Source organism: Malania oleifera, chromosome 7, assembly GCF_029873635.1.
Source record: "Malania oleifera isolate guangnan ecotype guangnan chromosome 7, ASM2987363v1, whole genome shotgun sequence".
NCBI lineage: Eukaryota > Viridiplantae > Streptophyta > Magnoliopsida > Santalales > Ximeniaceae > Malania > Malania oleifera.
This window is the reverse complement of record NC_080423.1, coordinates 51,675,047-51,692,565: the sequence shown is the minus strand read 5'-3', so window position 1 is coordinate 51,692,565 and position 17,519 is coordinate 51,675,047. Positions and strand designations below refer to the sequence as shown.

Below are 17,519 nucleotides of genomic sequence, written 5' to 3'. Positions count from 1 at the left end.
AAATATAACACATTTCCACCTAGTTGCAACTTTTGTAAATAAAAGTCAAGAAAGTAGGGTCCTACTAATGAAGGTATGACATCAAAAATTGGGAAAGTAAAGGAAAAAAAGAATTTGAAAATAGAAAAGGGTACAAAACTGAGCATAAGTCATCATTAATCATATAACCACTGACCATGGATGTTTGTTGCTCTAGTGCTCCATATGAAAGCATGAATTCCAAAATTTGAATTTAGAATATTATATGAATTTAAAAAATGCATTCAAAATAAGGTAGAGCTCTAGGTTAATGAAACTCTTATCATAGTGTGTAAGTTGTTAATTCTAAAACCATAAAATTGTGAAAGCCTAAAAATAAATTTGATTAGCTATAGTGTCTAATATTTTTTTTTCATTTTTTAAAGCAACATTCCGATTTCATGATTCGTTATGTGTTGATAGCTAAAATGTCTTTTCATCTATGTAGAGATTTGTCATACAATCAACTATCGGGAAGCTTTCCTTCATGGGTAACTGGAAATTTACAATTGTAAGTCTCTAAGATAATGATGCTTCACTTTTGAGACTACAGGTTGGAGTGTGGTGGTTCTTTTATTTCTAAAATATTTATAAGCTTTATTTGTTGTTGATCATGGAGGTGAAATTTTATATATTGCGAGGTGTTATTATTAACTCTAAAAAATGACAAGGATTATATACCCAATCAATTTATATTAAACTATTTCAAAAAAAAGAAATCACAACCTTCATCTCATTTAGGAGTCATTTTGTTCATAAAATCTTTCAACATTCCTTACAGTTAATGTGGCACCATAACATTCTTTTTCGACATTTGTTTAAGTGTTTGTTTCCATTATTTTGTTCTCAACATAGGAATTAGGGATTTTTGATATGAAATATGGATTCAAGAATCGAGGTAAGGCACCTTTATCAGAAAGACACAAATAATTAGGGAAAAGAAAGGGACAAAGTTTTATTACTAAAACTTCTTGAAGAATAATTACAACTTGTTGATGGCCATTTTGATCAGGGTTGCTATTTTCTTTAACCTTAGTAGGCTAGAAAGGGTTTCGGTGCCATTTTTGGTTTTTATTCTAGTTCAATTGCACTTAGGGAGCCTCTTTAAGCTCCAATTGGATATTTCAAGGCATTGTCCTTGTAAGGATGGGTTTTTTGGATTTATTTTAATCCTTTTTGTGGGCCCAAACACCCTAGTAGACAAGGAAGTAATTCCTCCTTACTCCTAAGGGCACTCTGTGGAACTTGTTTTTACCCCTAGCCTTTGCCTATAAATAGGAAGTTAGGGGGTAAAGTGAAGACACATAAAACAATATTGGGGGTGAAGAGAAGAGATGAAAAAAAAGTTGGGAGGAAGGGAGAAACATTTTAAAATATCGGGCAAGGGAAGGGGGAGGGGAGAGAGAGAGAGAGAGCTAGTTTTTTGAGAGAGTATACATTATGGGAGAAGAAAAAAGGGGAAAAAAATAGGAGGAGAGCTTCACATAAAAAGAGAGAAGAATATTTACGTTCATCTTTACAAGAAGGAATGTACGAAGGAAGAATGGTCTCCCATTCCATCCATTGAATTTTCTTAGATTCAAGGAGTTTGTTTAATTTCCTTAGAGTAGTACACACAAGGAGCAAACTTAGATCAATCCTCAAACCTATTGGAATTTGTAAGGCTTTCTTAATTGTTGGGAGGAGCATATTCAAGGTATGATTATCAACATTCGCTTTAGATTCCGCATAGCTATCTTGGTTGGATCATGAGTTTAGGTCTTGTTAAAAAATCCTAGTTTATATTTGATATTTGGTCTAATTTATTCTGTGATAATTGCAAATGTTGCGTGCTCGACTCTTTGGATTTTTTATATTCATATTCATATTTTTAGAATGTAATTTTGTTTGGTTTGAGCAAGAACAATGGTGCAAAAAAAAAAGAGAAAGATAAAGAGGCAAAATGAGATAAAGGAATAAAAGTGTAGGGGGGGGGGGGGAGACGTTGTAGAGGGCGTAGCTAGCAGCTAGGGTTCGAAAAGACCCTAGTATGCATGCAAAATAGTAAGAAACAATGTGTATTCTCTAGAAATCCCAAAAAATCGATCAATTGCCTCCTCTTTCTATCTTGACCAAGTTGACTAATTTGCCTCTTCTTCTCCCTATTTTTCATTTCTTTTTTGTATTTTAAACTTTTTTTAAAAAAAATAATGCGTGTTTCTCTTTGAAAAAATAAAGTTTTTTTAGTATTATAATGAAATAATTCCTTTTTTTAAAAGAAAAAAAAAGTACTCATATCTGAAAAAGGACAAAAAATATAAAAATTGAAAATTGTCAACAAAATGAGAGGGAAAGGAAAGTCTTTAATTGATTGATGGCTCTATTTTGGGAATAAAAGAAAGTGCACCTGTTTGAATTGCATAATTACTTGTTAATTTGTATGTTTAATTTCATAATTTATGCTTTAATTTGATTCTATCTAATTAACCTTCATTAATTGAGAATTGGTTGACTTTAAATGCACATTTTGGAGTTTATCTTAGAATTAAGTGTCTCTAGGTAATGACGAAGGTGATATTCGTCCTATCTTATGATGATACGGAAGAGAGAATTTCACCGAATAATGCCTTTCTCTATTCCCTCCCTAGACATGAGGGAAGTACTCTCCCTTAGGCCCATATGGGTGAATGCGAGTAGGTATTTGCACCATGAGTTTGATATGCGAAGAACAAACTTGGAATTCCTCTTCCATTTTTTAAAATCTCGCCTTTTAAAAAAAGGTTTTTTTTGACTTGATTTTAATTTTTTCCCTTTAAGGCCAATGATGAAACCCTACTAGCATTTTCAAAATTCCCCATGAAAACATCCCCATTTTTGGATCTCGTATCTAATCAAATATGCCTTTTATAAAATCTATTTTCTTGATAGATTACAAATCAAATCTTCCTGATTATCAGTAAATGATGAATTTTAATTAATGGATTCCCTCTTAATCACCATTTAATCTTTGATTTCAATATTGGATTTCAACATTCCATCACTATTAATCCCTAATATTAATCATTGGATTTTCATCTCAAATCACCATTTAGTCTCTAATTCAAATCTTGGATTTCAACCCTCCATCAACATTAAATCCCTTATTCAAGTTAGAGGATTTTCCTCTCAGTCGCATTTAATCTCTTACTTCAATCTTGGATTTTAACTCTCTATTAGCATTAAATCCCCAATTTCAATCAGAGGATTTTCCTCTTAATCACCTTTAATCTCTGATTTCAATCTTGGATTTCAACTCTTCATCACCAATAATCCCCGATATCAATTAGTGGATTTTCATCTCAAATCACCATTTAATATTTGACTCTAATCATGGATTTAAAATCTTCATCACCATTAATCCTCGATTTCAATAAGTGATTTTCATATCAATCATCATTTAACCCCTGATTCCAATCATGAATTTTAAATCTACAGCACCATTGATTCCCGATTTCATTCGGTGATTTTCAAATCCATCATTGTTAACCTCCTCTTCCAATCATGATTTTAAACTTTCATTCACCATTAATCCCCATTTCTAATCATAGATTTTTTTTTTTTTTTTTGCATCAATTGCTTATTCCATATTTTTAATCAAGGGATTTCAATTCCAACCACTTTGGATCCTTGATTTCGAATCAAATTAGGTCTTTTATTTGGTTACCAATCAAATTCCTTCACATCTTATTTTTTCAAAAAAAAAATTAATTAGTTTTAAGATCCAGTCATCTTTTTCAGCCAAATCCAATCTCATCTTGAATTTGATAGCAAACCAAAATTTTCCATTTTCCATTTTCAAATAATTTGGTTGTTGAAATCCAATCATCATTTGACATATCAACTACAATCAAGGTTTTTCTATCCAATTCCATTTTCTCCAATTGTCTAACCCAGTTTTTGGAAATCTTGGATGAAGATTTTTCATCGAATGATCAAAAATGGGAATTCATTCATTCTTTTTTTCTTTATTTAAAAGGCATACACATGAATTCTTAGCAGTAATCGTTATTAAAATGGGTGCCAATAAGGGTGCTGGTTGACTTATCTCCCTTGGAACAATTGTGCAACCACCTTCCCTCTGTACAAACATACTATAGAACCCTCTTCTCTATTTGGTAGATCTCTTAGGATTTTTTCCTTTAATTTTACTTTTCAAAAAATAAAATAAAGGTGGCAACTTCACTTTTGCAATCATCCTGTCTTGTAAATAGAGTCTTCTTTTTTCCTTTTGTTTTCTTGTTTAGGGGGGATTGCGATGTAACTCCCATTCATTGGCAAGTCTAGACAGAATCCGGTGTTGACACAGCTTGAACTATAGTGACAATGAAAATCTAAACTAAATAGTGGAAGGATAATGTTGACGGTGAGGAACAGTAAATGAATACAATAAGCTAAAGGGGGTTGGACATTAAAGGACTAGGAATTAAAATATAGACCTAAAATAAGTTGTAGAAATATATTTTTCTCTAGTAGAATGTTGGTGAAAATCCTTTTCGTCTTCCCTTCTTTACAATTGTTACCAATCTTCCAAGATTCTTTTAGCTTTGTCAAATTTTTGATCATTTCTTTTTTTTTTTCTTATAAATTTCATCTGCTTCCAAATCCAATCTCTTCATGATATAATCATCATCTTAAGATAACTGATGGATATGTTTTTTTCTTTTGATTCAACCAAGAATCAAGGGAATGAATGGTTGGCAGGTCAATCGTTTAGGATGTTGTTTTTTGTCCCACATTGGTAGAAAAGTTTCACATTGTTAGAAAAGTTGTTTTGAATTTTTTTTCTTTGTTTGTCCCACATTGGTGAGAAGTATTTTTTGGAGTTGAAGTTCAAGCTATATAAAGAGCTCAACTCTCCATTTGTAAAACACACCTCAAAGTTGTACTTTGTCAAGAAGTAGTGGATTGATCGTCGACGCCCGAGGATGTAGGTAATTCTATACCGAACCTCGTTAAATTCTTGTCTTATTCTTTTTACTGTTTTCTATTATTAGTTTCTGCATTACTTTAGTTTTTATATATTCAATAACATTAGTTGTAGTATTGGTGTTTGACACAAGTGGGGTGCCCGACACAACAATTGGTATCAGAGCCATGATTCAACATTCTCCTCGAGATGTCGGGTATGTGGGACCGCCAATTTGGAACCCAATGTGTGAGGGGGAGATTTTTGGGGTTATCTTGGCACACATCAGTTGTGGAAGGGGCTGGTGGTCAATTATTAAGTGTAAAGAAAAGCCTCACCCCATAAGCTAGCTTTTGAGGTTGAGAAGGCCCAAGACCACCTAACATAGGTGCACTGGTGGTGATGAAAGGAATAAAAAAAAATAACTTATATTATTTACAAGGTAGTATAGTTATTGGCTCAGCAGTTGTTGTTTTTGAGAAAAAAATGCAGGCTCAGATACAACTAGGCTATGACATATGCGATTGGCACATGCAGGAGAAAATTTTTTGCAACAATTAGTTAAGCAAGGTTTGTTTAAGGGTGCAAAGGTGTTCAAACTTGAATTTTGTGAGCATTGTATTATGGGAAAACAGACCAGAGTGAAATTTGACACTGCAATTCACCAAACTGAAGGTATTTTAGAGTACATCCATATAGATGTATGGGGGGCCACAAAAACGGCTTCATTGGTGGTATGCATTATTTTTTCACTTTGTTGATGATTTTTTTAGAAGAGTTTGGGTGTATTCTATGAAGCATAAAATGAAGTGTGATATTTTCCTTAGGTGGAAAAAATTAATTGAAACTCAAACTGGCAAAAAAGATTAAACGGCTTAGATCAGACAATGGTGGTGAATACAGGAGTGACCTGTTTATAAAGGTATGTCAAGATGAAGGTATTGCTCGACACTTCACAGTTAGAGATACACCATAGTAGAAAGGGGTGGCAGAGCGCATGAATCGGACTTTACTGGAGAAAGTTCGATGTATGTTGTCTAATGCTAGGTTGGGCAAAAGGTTTTGGGCTGAGGCTATTAGATATGTGTGTCATATCTTCAACTATCTACCATCATCTGCAATAGGAGGAAAAACACCCTATGAGATATGGTCTGGAAATCTTGCTAGTGATTATGAATTTTTACATGTATTTGGTATTATGACTTATTATCATGTTAAAGAATCTAAGTTGGATCCAAGAGCCAAGAAAGCAATATTCTTGGGGATAAGTGTAGAAGTCAAAGGATATCGTCTTTGGTGTCTAGATACAAAAAAAATGATTTTAAGCAGGGATGTGACTTTTGATGAACTAGCGATGACGAAGAAACCAATACGCAAAGAGTCACCAATTGAAGAAAAGACCAGTGGTACTCAACAATAGGTGGAGGTTAAGACAATTTTGGGAAACCCAGTGAGAAATGAGACTACACAAGGTAACTTTCCAGTTACGGTGGGGAATAGTGCACAAGAAGAGGAGCTTTCAACTCGAGGATCTTCACAGCAACAATAATCAATTGTTTCTCAGAGGCTAAGACGAGAAATTTGAAAGCCTGCTCGGTATACTAATATGGTGGCATATGCACTTCCAATTATGGATGATAATGTTCCTTGCACTTTTAAAGAAGTAATGAGGAACTCTGAATCAAACGGGTGGAAAAAATCGATGGATGAAGAAATGCAATCTCTTCATCAGAATCAGACTTGGGAGCTAGCCTAGCTGCCCAAGGGTAAAAAAGCAATTGGTTCTAAAGGGGTTTATGTAAAGAAAAAAGGATTTTCTAGATGCAAATAATGTTTCTTTCAAAGCTAGATGCTCAGTATACTAATATAGTGGCCTATGCACTTTTAGTTGTGGATGATAATGTTCATTGCACTTTCAAAGAAGCAATGTGGAACTCTGAATCAGACAAGTGGAAAAGAGTGATGGATTAAGAAATGCAGTCTCTTCATCAGAATCATATTTGGGAGTTAGCTCAGCTACCCAAGGGTAAGAAGGCAATTGGTTGCAAATGAGTTTATGTAAAGAAAGAAGGATTTCCAGATGCAAATAATGTTCTCTTCAAAATTAGATTGGTAGCTAAGGGCTATGCACATGAGGAAGACAGTGATTATAATGAAGTATTTTCTCCAGTTGTTAAACTTTCTTCCATTCGAATTTTGTTCGCTTTGGTAGCACAATTTGATCTTGAACTAGTTTAGCTCGATGCACGGTGATTTAGAAGAGGAAATCTATATGACTCAGCTAGATGGATTTTAGGTTGCTGGAAAAGAAAATTGGGTATGTAAACTTGGGAAATCATTGTATGGTTAAAACAGTCTCCAAGATAGTGGTACAAACCATTTCATCAGTTTATGATAGGTCACAAGTACATCAGAAATAAACATGATCATTGTGTTTGTTTTCGCAGACTGCAAAATGGATCTTTTATATATTTACTCTTGTATGTTGATGATACGTTGATAGCCTCAAAGAGCATGGAAGAAATCAATAAGTTGAAAAGTTAGTTAAATCAAGAGTTTGAAATTAAAGATCTTGGTAAAGTAAAGAAGATACTTGACATGGAGATTCGCAGAGACAAAATGAGAGCCCCTCATTTCAAACTTAGTGCATCTTTATCTCCTAAATTAGATGAGGAACGTAAGTATATGTCACAGGTTCCTTATGCAAGTGTCATTGGTAGTCTAATGTATGCAATGGTTTGTACTAGACCTTATATTTCACAAGTTGTTAGTATGGTGAGCATGTATATGCATGATCCGGGTAAAGGACATTGGTAAGCTGTGAAATGGATTTTGAGATATATTATGAATACGGTTGATGGTTGTATAGTATTTTAGAAAAATAATACTATTGAACAACGGGTTGTTGGATATGTGGATTCTGATTTTGCATGTGATATGGATAAACGTCGATCAACTACTTGATATGTTTTTACATTTGCTAATGGTCCAGTGAGTTAGAGGTCTACCTTACAGTCTACCATTGCCTTGTCTACAACAGAAGCAGAGTACATGACAGCTTCAAAGGCTGTTAAGGAAGCTATTTGGTTGCAAGGTTTACTTGAAATTTTGGGAGTTGTTCAGAAGCACATTGTTATGTTCTTTGATGGCTAGAGTGCTATTCATTTGGCAAAGAACCAAGTCTACCATGCACAAACGAAGCACATTGATGTTCGATTTCATTTTATGCGGGATATTATTGATGGAAGCAAAATACTTCTTCAAAAGATTGCTACAACTGAAAATTTCACATATATGTTGACAAAGATTATGACAACAATCAAGTTCAAACATTGTTTGGACTTGATCAATATCCTATAAGTTTGAATATTTTTTGGAAGGCGCCGATGATGTGAAATTTTAGAGAATGTTGGTGACTAAAAAATTTGTTAAACTCATCATCAACGTGGAGATTGGTTATTTTTTGTCCCACATTGTAGAAAAGTTGTTTTGAATTTTTTCTTTGTGTGTCCCACATTGGTGAGAAGTGTTTTTTATACTTGAGGTTGAAGCTATATAAAGAACCCAACTCTCCATTTGTAAAACACGCCTCAAAGTTGTACTTTGTCAAGAAGTAGTGGATTGATCGTCGGAACCCAAGGACGTAGGTAATTCTATATTGAATCTCGCTAAATTTTTGTCTTGTTTTTTTTACTATTTTTTATTATTAATTTTTGCATTACTTTAGTTTTTATATATTCAATAACATTAGTTGTAGTATTGGTGTTTGACACAAGTGGGGTGCCCAGCACAACATAGGATATGATCTTTGCTTTTCAATCTATTTGGTTTTAATTAAAGAGAAAACCCCTTTATATATTGGAGATGTAGTCCCCTCCTTGTATTTCTTATTTCCTTCTTGACATGTGGCAATTCATCAAGCCTAAATAATTTCCTCTAATATCTTATAGCAACATGCTCTTCCTTAAGAAGTAATAAGATTATTCACATTAATTAGGTGAGGTCAACCATTGTTTTATTACACCTCCATTGTCAAGCTTTTAACTTCCCTTCTGATTTACTTCTCAATGTTGCATCCACCAAAAAGGTCTCACCCACAATGCCACACATCAAGGCATGTATCCCTTTGTTCATTTGCCTACCAATTTTCCACTAAAAATGGGTTCCTTTCAATTTACTGCTTCCTTGCATTCATAACTATGTCGACTCACTTAACCATCAGGATATATACATCCACTACATGTTAAAACCTTTTCATTAACGAGCCTTTCCAAATTAATAGTAAGTGACAAGTCTACCTCAACCTTGTTTAGGCTAATGCCTTTGCCACCAAACTCTATGTGGCTAAGAAGAAGATCTAGTTTGCAGTTGATGATGGTTGGCTTAAAAAAAAAAGATAAAAACATTCATGTCATGACTAAGCACCCCCATTTGGATGTGGATTAGAAATATTCAATCCTCAATTGCCTCAACATGCCCCAACTATGGTTAAATTTGAAGGCGTAGCTAATACTACTTCTTGAGTAGGCTCCTAAGCCATTCTTGAGGCTAGATGCCCCAACAATGGTTAAATTCGAAGGTATAGCTAATACTACCACTTGAGTAGGTTCCTAAGCCAATCTCGAGGCTAGATGTCCCACTCAAACCATTATAATTGAAGCCAAGATGTTGTCCACTCTTGAGGATCCTTTGACTACTTGACAACAAAAGAAGCCATCCAATAAGCACATGACTTTAATCAACCTAGATAGTTCTTTTGTTAGAATGGTTAATGTAGGTTCAATCACTACTCCCTCCATTAGTGTGCCTAATGAGGAAGACTTGTTTTGAACTCTTGTACTTTATATCTCACATTAGCCCAAGAAGCATATATGTTAGCTTTACCATGATCCCAAGAGGGGGGGGGGGGGGGTGAATTGGTATTTTTAAAATTTATCTCCTAGGTATTCCTCCTAACAGCAGTATGTTCACAAGCCTATGGTCAATCTAGTGCAAATAATGTAAATATACTAAAAATTAAATAAAATAGTTTAAACAATCACACAAGCACCAAAAAGCAGTAAAGAAAGGATGACACGCAGATATGTTATCGAGGTTCGGCCAACTGCCTACGTCCCTGCCTTGGCTAACCAGCACAAGGATTATCACAATAACTTGCTCACTTAAACGGGTGGAACGTCACCTATACAAACTAGGTCAAATTACTACAGGGCTGACCTCAACCTTTACACCAATCCTTACCGAGTTGGATTACCGCCCCCTCAGGCCACGTCTGGAATCTCTCAGGTATACAATCAAACGGTACAATATATGAGTGCTTTCACGTAAAGCAGATTTGTACCACAAATGCGCACAAACACAAACACCACAGATGATTTAATAATGTAAGCTCAATGTGGTCTAAGTAGTTTAACTCTCAAAGATGTTTTCTATCAATGTAATGAGTACGTGAGTGTATCAATAATAATCTGTGTATCTCAAAGTATTCAATCAAACATGTTTACACATACCACCAAGCAAGCCTCAAGAATATCAATCAGAGAATATCTCAATCACACAAATGTGTATATGCTTGGATTGCAAAATAGATAATCTTTGTTTTCAGCAAATGATATATATACTTGTATAAATATTACCACAAAGATTAGTGTAACAAGCACAAATATCTTTTCACAAATAGTTCAATAAATTCCACAAGATATTTGAGGAAGCTTGAAATATGTTTTTGCAAACCAAAAACAAATATAAACTTTCAAAGATATTGCAATGATAATGCAACACTCGGAAGTTTACTACAAGTCTTCTTAGGGTAGGCTTATTAGCAAAGCCTCCTAAGAAAACTTAGGTTATACTCTAGAGAGAAAAATCGATTTAACCACTTGAAACAATGAGAGCAAAACCTATTAGAATATACACTTAAAGCACTTACAAATGATTTTGAACTTGAAGAGGTAAGCTAGAGTGTTTTTAGGAAAGGTATGAGCAAATGGGAATCAAAAGAAAGTATTTTTACTTGAGAGAGATTTTCTTAATCCTTTTTGCTAATTAATACTTAATCCACCAAATGAAAGAGTATATATAGACATACTAAAAATTTTGACCATTGGGGACCTATTAGGAATTGTCAGAAAAGATTAATGACATTTAAATCAATTTAACCTTGTTTAAAAATATTTAACCCGCGGTAAAAATAGGAGCAACCCGAAAGGTCCGGTCGACCAGAAATATTTCGGTCGACCAAGTCTCAAATGGTTCAGTCAACCAGGGGATTTTTGAATTGAAAGGCTCGGTCGATCGGAGAGGGCGATTTCCCAATTTTCCTTGTTTCGGTCGACTAGGGCATTTTGAACTGCCTGGTTTGGTCAACCAGACTGCTGGGAATTCTCCCGAGAACCCTCCGGTCGACTAGGTAGTTGTAGTACAAAAGTTCTCGGTTGACCAGATGGTCAACTGTTGACCCAGGAGGGTTTCGGTCGATTAGGGCCTTTTGAACTAACCTTGCTGGTCGACCGAGTGGTCAAACTTTGACCCCAGGGAGTTTCGGTCAACCGGAGTCAAATGAACTACAGGGTCTCAGTCGACCAGGACCTTGGTCAACTGTTTACCCAGGTATGGTTCGGTCGACCAGGCTAGAAATGAACTGATTTGGCCGGTCGACCGAAAGTGCACCAAGTGTGCATTTCGGTCTCGTATTAAAGCAAACAAGCCCTATTCAAGTGCCTAACAAACATATGTTGAAGTGTGAGTGTCATAGGGCACTTGGGTCCAAAATAGAGACACCAAAAAAATCCGGTGTCGGTCGACCGAAGGGTATGCTAAGGTGATTTTGCATTATGATTTGTTTTAAGCTTACAAGATTAACCATGCATGTGACGTGTGTGCTTATTACAAACCAAATACCTTAATTACAATTACAGACAGATTTCACTAAAAATATTACAATTAAGAATATGAATTTTTCTTGAAGCTTTTGATCTTTTACATGCCATTAATGACCTGCTAATATAAACCTGTACATGAACTAGATATTTGTTAAATGCAAGAGTATTTGTCATTATCAAAACCAGGACGTGACTTATAAGGTCAACAATATAGTCATATAAGGTTATGAAAAGTAAGGTGTACTCCTAAGAGTTGGGGGGGGGGGGGTGGGGTGAATTGGGTTTTTAAAATTTTCTTTGAAAATTCTTTGTTTTATAAGTTCCTTTAGTTAAGTGTTAATCCCAGCCAACTTTCTTTCCAGTAGTCACACAAACACAATGATCAATAATCCTTTGAACTTTAACCAACAATCTTTCCAAGTTCAATCTTTTATGTTAACAATCAGCTTAATTAAATTCTCAGAATCAATGAATAATGATAATATTAAGAAGATTTTCAGATGATCAAATAAATCAAGCTTACAACTTTCCTTTAACAGAATAATGAATCTCAGCACAATAACTTTGACTTGTGATATTCAACTTATAATAATTCAAATTAGCTTTTCTTTCCAGATCATAACAAAGTTAAACTTTTCTTAAGATTAATCTCAGCTTTAACATTCAACACTTTAGATTTTTAATCTAATGCTTCAATTTATAACCAAATTCCAAAATTAATAATTCTCCTCAGCCATGAACAATAATAGCTTTAATATATGATTTCAATGATTCAATCTGAAGTGTTTCTTGTAGAATATCTAATTCAATCACTCAAGATTTTATCTCAGTTGTGCATTCAACAATTCATATTTCAAAGCTTTATCAAAAACTCAATCAACCAATCAATATAGTTCTTTTGATAAGTATTCTAGTAATTCCCAATGAACAATCAGCTCTCAGCAATTAATAAATATACACATAGTTAATATATTTGCAATAAATTAAAGAGAGTAGGGAGAAGAGCTATAGACTGTATTTTTCCAAGATTCGGCCTGAAGCCTACATCCTTGCCCTAAGCAACCACTGTAAGGATTCCAACTTTCTTTATTAGGCCAAAGTTACAACTTTTCTCCTTCTCAGGTTGAGTTGCCTCTCTAACGAGAAACCCCTCTCGCTAGGCAACGATTCAATTCCTTAAACTGTCAAAAAAAATCTCTCTCTAACAAGAATGCTAATCCAACGATTCAACAATCCTGGATCATAAAAAGAAAAACAAAAAAAAAACCAACAACAACAACAAGAGAAACAATTTGTGCACAAGCAACACTCTCAATAAGAGCAGATTAGTACAATTGAAAATCACAATATACTTCAATCAAAATCAATATAGAAAGATGAAACTCAGATGATTGTTACCATATTTCTAATTTAGAATTGAAATTCTCAATGTAAATAGATCAGAAAAACCTTGGCTTTGTCAGCAATAGCACAACAATAAGTTTAGAAAATTTCAGCACTAGACTCTTGAATTTGTATTATGTATGTGCATGCTAGTTGTTTTTTATTTCATATGAATAGCATGTATTTATAGAGTTAAAAAGTAATTTTTCGTGTTACCCAAGTTATTGGAGTATTTCCTAAGTTTTCTCAAAGTTTGGGGGCTAAGTAATCAAATTTGAAAACTTTCCCTCGCTATTATAAATTTAAAATCACGAAGGTCAGTCGCTTGTGCCTTTAAATTTTAGCGTATTTTGAAACACATAATGAGGTCAGTCACCTGATCATATGAGGTTAGTCAACTGATCCAATGGTGTCTATTTAATTTTTATCAGCATAAAATGTCGGTCGCCTGATCATGAAGCATCAGTCGCTTGATCATGCAAAACATATGGTTTTAAAAACTTTGTTTCCAAAAACTCTTTAGCTTTTATACTTTTCATATTGAGTCAAGACTTTTGAAAATATTTTTCATGGGTTTTCAAAAATTGGTCTCTAAGTCAATAATGATTCCTAAGAGCTTCATACATCTATATTGAAATCGTTTGAAGTATTTACATGAGACTCTTTCAAGACTATAACTTTCTAAGCTCTAAGTCTTCATGTATTTACTTTGCTCTTCAATGTCTTCATGTATTTGCTTTGATTCTTTATATTGGACTTGACTTCAAGGTTCAATAGACTTTAAACTTCATAAGATCTCGTAGCATTAAGTTCGAGCTTTTAATAGTCTTGTCAACCACTTGATATTGATCACTCGAGTCACTTGATTTGATCTAAAAACACTTGAGTCACCTGAAACTTTACTTAACCAAATATGTTAAGTTCCTTTGATTTTTTATCATCAAAATAAGATTCTAAGCCTTGCTAGGCCCACAGGTTAAATCCCTGTGACTTCCATGATATGAAGGTCATTTTGACAGTTCCCCATTTAACACTCACTAGAAGCTTTATCATGAAGTCAAGTCGAGAGTGAGCCCAAGGTCATCCCCAACTACACATTTCTACCATCTTACAAACCAAATTGCAACCCTAGACCCCAAACTCTTATTACCATAGTTGCCCAAGTACTTTGTGCAACCTTGGATTCTTAAGCTTCGAGTGTTTCTTCATATAGGAGTGCTTGAATGAGATGGACAATTTCTTTAATGAGGTTGCCACTTTATTCACTTCCATTTATAGTATTAGTGATGACTTAATTGATCCTACACTTAGCTCAATTAAACTAATTATAAAGGTGATGAAAGGAATTCACATTCCCATTCATTGAGTACTGCTACTCACTTAGCCATCCAATATTGACACATTTTTACCCATTTTATGTGTTATCCATTCAACCATCTTTTCCCATTTTATTATTGTCTAGGGAAAATCATTTAATTGGCGCTCTTCTGGCTAAAGTTAGTCTTTATGATGGGACAAAGCAAATCATCAATGGGCCAACTTCGATTTACGCTCAGTTTTTTGAGATGGTAATGCAAGCAAATGGCATCATCTCCAATTGTTCCAATCTCAAAAGGAACATTGTAAAATTGTTAAGCATCTCAAGTTTGAGAGTTCCCATCCACATTATTTAAATCACACCTCTTTTTAATTGTATAGTAATCACATATAGTCCCTCTCATTTGGGGCACTATTTACTTTCAATTGGACTTTTCTAACTTATGAGAAGAATCAATTACTTGGCCAAGTCACCCTGCTCGAAGTCTTTAGCCTTAACGTACTTGTTGTATATGCACTTGACACTATTTTTTTAGTGGTGGTTCGGATGAGTGTTATTAATATGTTCCTATTAGAGCCTTTTAGCTTGGTTATAGAGGTTAAAGTCAAGGTTGATCTTATTAGCCCTTCTTAAGGACCATACAATGACTTCCAGTGGGAGTGTCACATTATGATGAAGGTTAAATGGAAAGGTAGTTGTACCAACTATTGTCCTCCATATTGTTTTGTATGCCCATAGTACTTCGAACATTGCACATCCTCTTCCATATTATCCTTTGGTGTCTCATTGGTGGCTTTAGGCTATCCATTAGCCTAAGCATGACATAGGGTCAAGTGTATTAGCCTAAAGCCATACTTATTAGCAAATCCCTTTGAAAATAGAGGCTTAGTTGATCATAATTTTTCAATTTATAAATGATATGGTCCTTGAGAAACCATATCACAACTTCATAAGGACAATGTTAATCTACATTTTGAAGTAATTTTTGGCTATAACAATTATTGCATGCTACTTTAAGGATGGTGGATAAATCTTTCCAATCACATCCATGGCCCAACCCATGAATGACCAAGGCTTAACTATAAGATGGAATTCAACCACTCATATATTGCCAGATAAGGTCATGTTTCTTGTAGGCTTCATAGCTCCAAACATAATCCACACAATTGAAGCCCCAATTGAATCTCTAGATATTAGGAAGTAGAGTAGCAAAAACCTTTAAAGATTTAGAGGTTTTAACATAAGTGGATACCTAGATAAATATTCCTTCATCCAATGAAATGTGCTTTAATGCTTCTTTTGCCAAATTAATTCACTTTCCTACTTCAGCTTCATTAGTGAAGAGAATTTCTTCATTCACCTTGTTCTATTAGAGATGCATCATCACAAGAAAGTAACCTAGATGGGGAATAATTGTAATAACTGCTTTTTTTTTTCTTTTGGTTGATCATATCATAAAAAAATAGTTCATGGCTAATTGGTAGGTTGCTCCTACATTTTTCAAACCAAACAACATTCTACCTACTTGAATGTCTCTAAAGCTTAGGGGAGCTTATTATAATTCCAAGCAAAACAATTTTGTGAACTCCTAAAGTAGATTTATCAACTTCTATTCAAAACTAGAGAAATTGAAAAATCAGGGTTCAAACTTTGGCACTCTAGATAATGCATTGTAGACATAGACTTAAAAGATCGTGTTGTAGATGATAAAATAGTAGCGGATAAAATCATAAAAATCGAGATGGTCTAAGGCCAAGAGATAATAAATGTCATTAGTGCTTATGCTCCTCAAATAGGCTTAGTAAAAAATATTAAGAGACAATTTTGAAAATATATGGATAGTATTGTGCATGAGTATTGAGGATTGAGAAAATATTCATAAGAACTTATTTGAATGGATCCATTAGAAAAGATAATCAAGATCATGGGAGGATACATGGAGGACTTGATATGGGGATAAAAACAAATCTAAGGATATGATCTTAGACTTCGTCATGTCATATGATCTTATTATAATGAATACTTGTTCTAATAAGAGAGAAGAATACTTAATAACCTTTAAGAGTGGACAAAATAAAAGTCAAATAAGTTTTTTCTTAACTAGGAGGGTAGATTATTTATAATGAAAGGATTGCAAAGTTATCTCTAGTGAATGTTTAACAACACAACATACGGTTTTAGGAACACTTTTATTTTTAATAGTTTTTATAGGTATATAGTCTCCCTTAGCAACAACTCACCACACTCTCCAATCCATCTTTTTTGAAGAAAAATTCTCATTCTTTATTTCCAAAACATATAGTTAACACCATAAAAGATTGGAGGACGTGAAGATGATTGTCCCTCTTTTTTGACGATACACTAAGTTGAGCCATGTGATCTTTACGTTTAAGCTTTTTGTAGTAAGGTTTTGATACCAATTATTAATTTTGGTGAAATCCCAAGAGAGGTGGAGGGTGAAGGGGTGAATTGAATATTAAAAAATCTAAGTCAACTATTTTACCTATTTTTTCAAACAAACACAATCTCAAGTTTAGGCTCAACCAATCTCAAATGATATAAATAGTTTATTTTGAAAATTGTGGAGGATTATTTGCTCCATTCGCCCCATTGGTAATTAGTGCAACAGTGAACAGCCCAGCGCCAAAACGGAGCAAAGAGAACCCAAGCACAGAACAGTTCCTTGGATGCCTGAGAAATAGAAACCCTAATGCTGTTCGAGCTGATTAGATCGGTGCCAGAGACGGAGACATTTCTATTTGCCCCTGGCTACACAATTTCCGTCTCCACATATGTGCTCGAATTTAACAACCCCAATTTTCTGCTGGCTGTTCGAAATGGGATTACGTAGCTGTTCAAGCTTCCGCGGCCATGTTAATAGTTCTAGAGTAGCCATTCTTATTCTGTGAAATTTGTATTGTCAAATTTATTTCAGCTGCTTCCTTTTGCAATTAATTCAGTTCTGTTATGTGTTAACATGAGATTAATCATACAA

The 17,519-nt window shown here is 34.3% G+C and overlaps 1 protein-coding gene across 3 annotated transcripts in view; it reads left to right on the top strand.

The window, feature by feature from the left end:
• The first annotated feature begins 1,383 nt into the window (after nt 1–1,383).
• Nucleotides 1,384–17,519, top strand: part of LOC131159915 (probable LRR receptor-like serine/threonine-protein kinase At1g56140) — a 39,805-nt gene continuing 23,669 nt past the window's right edge. Inside the window, exon 1 of one of the 3 annotated variants that reach the window (XM_058115145.1) lies at nt 1,384–1,714. Coding sequence is in view for 1 of the 3 variants with exons in the window: in XM_058115142.1 (XP_057971125.1) it covers nt 17,396–17,412 (17 nt within the window). In the remaining 2 variants the exon portion in view is untranslated. Of the gene's footprint in view, nt 1,715–17,102; nt 17,413–17,519 lie in introns of those variants that run through there. The other 2 variants (XM_058115144.1, XM_058115142.1) reach the window with 2 other exon arrangements.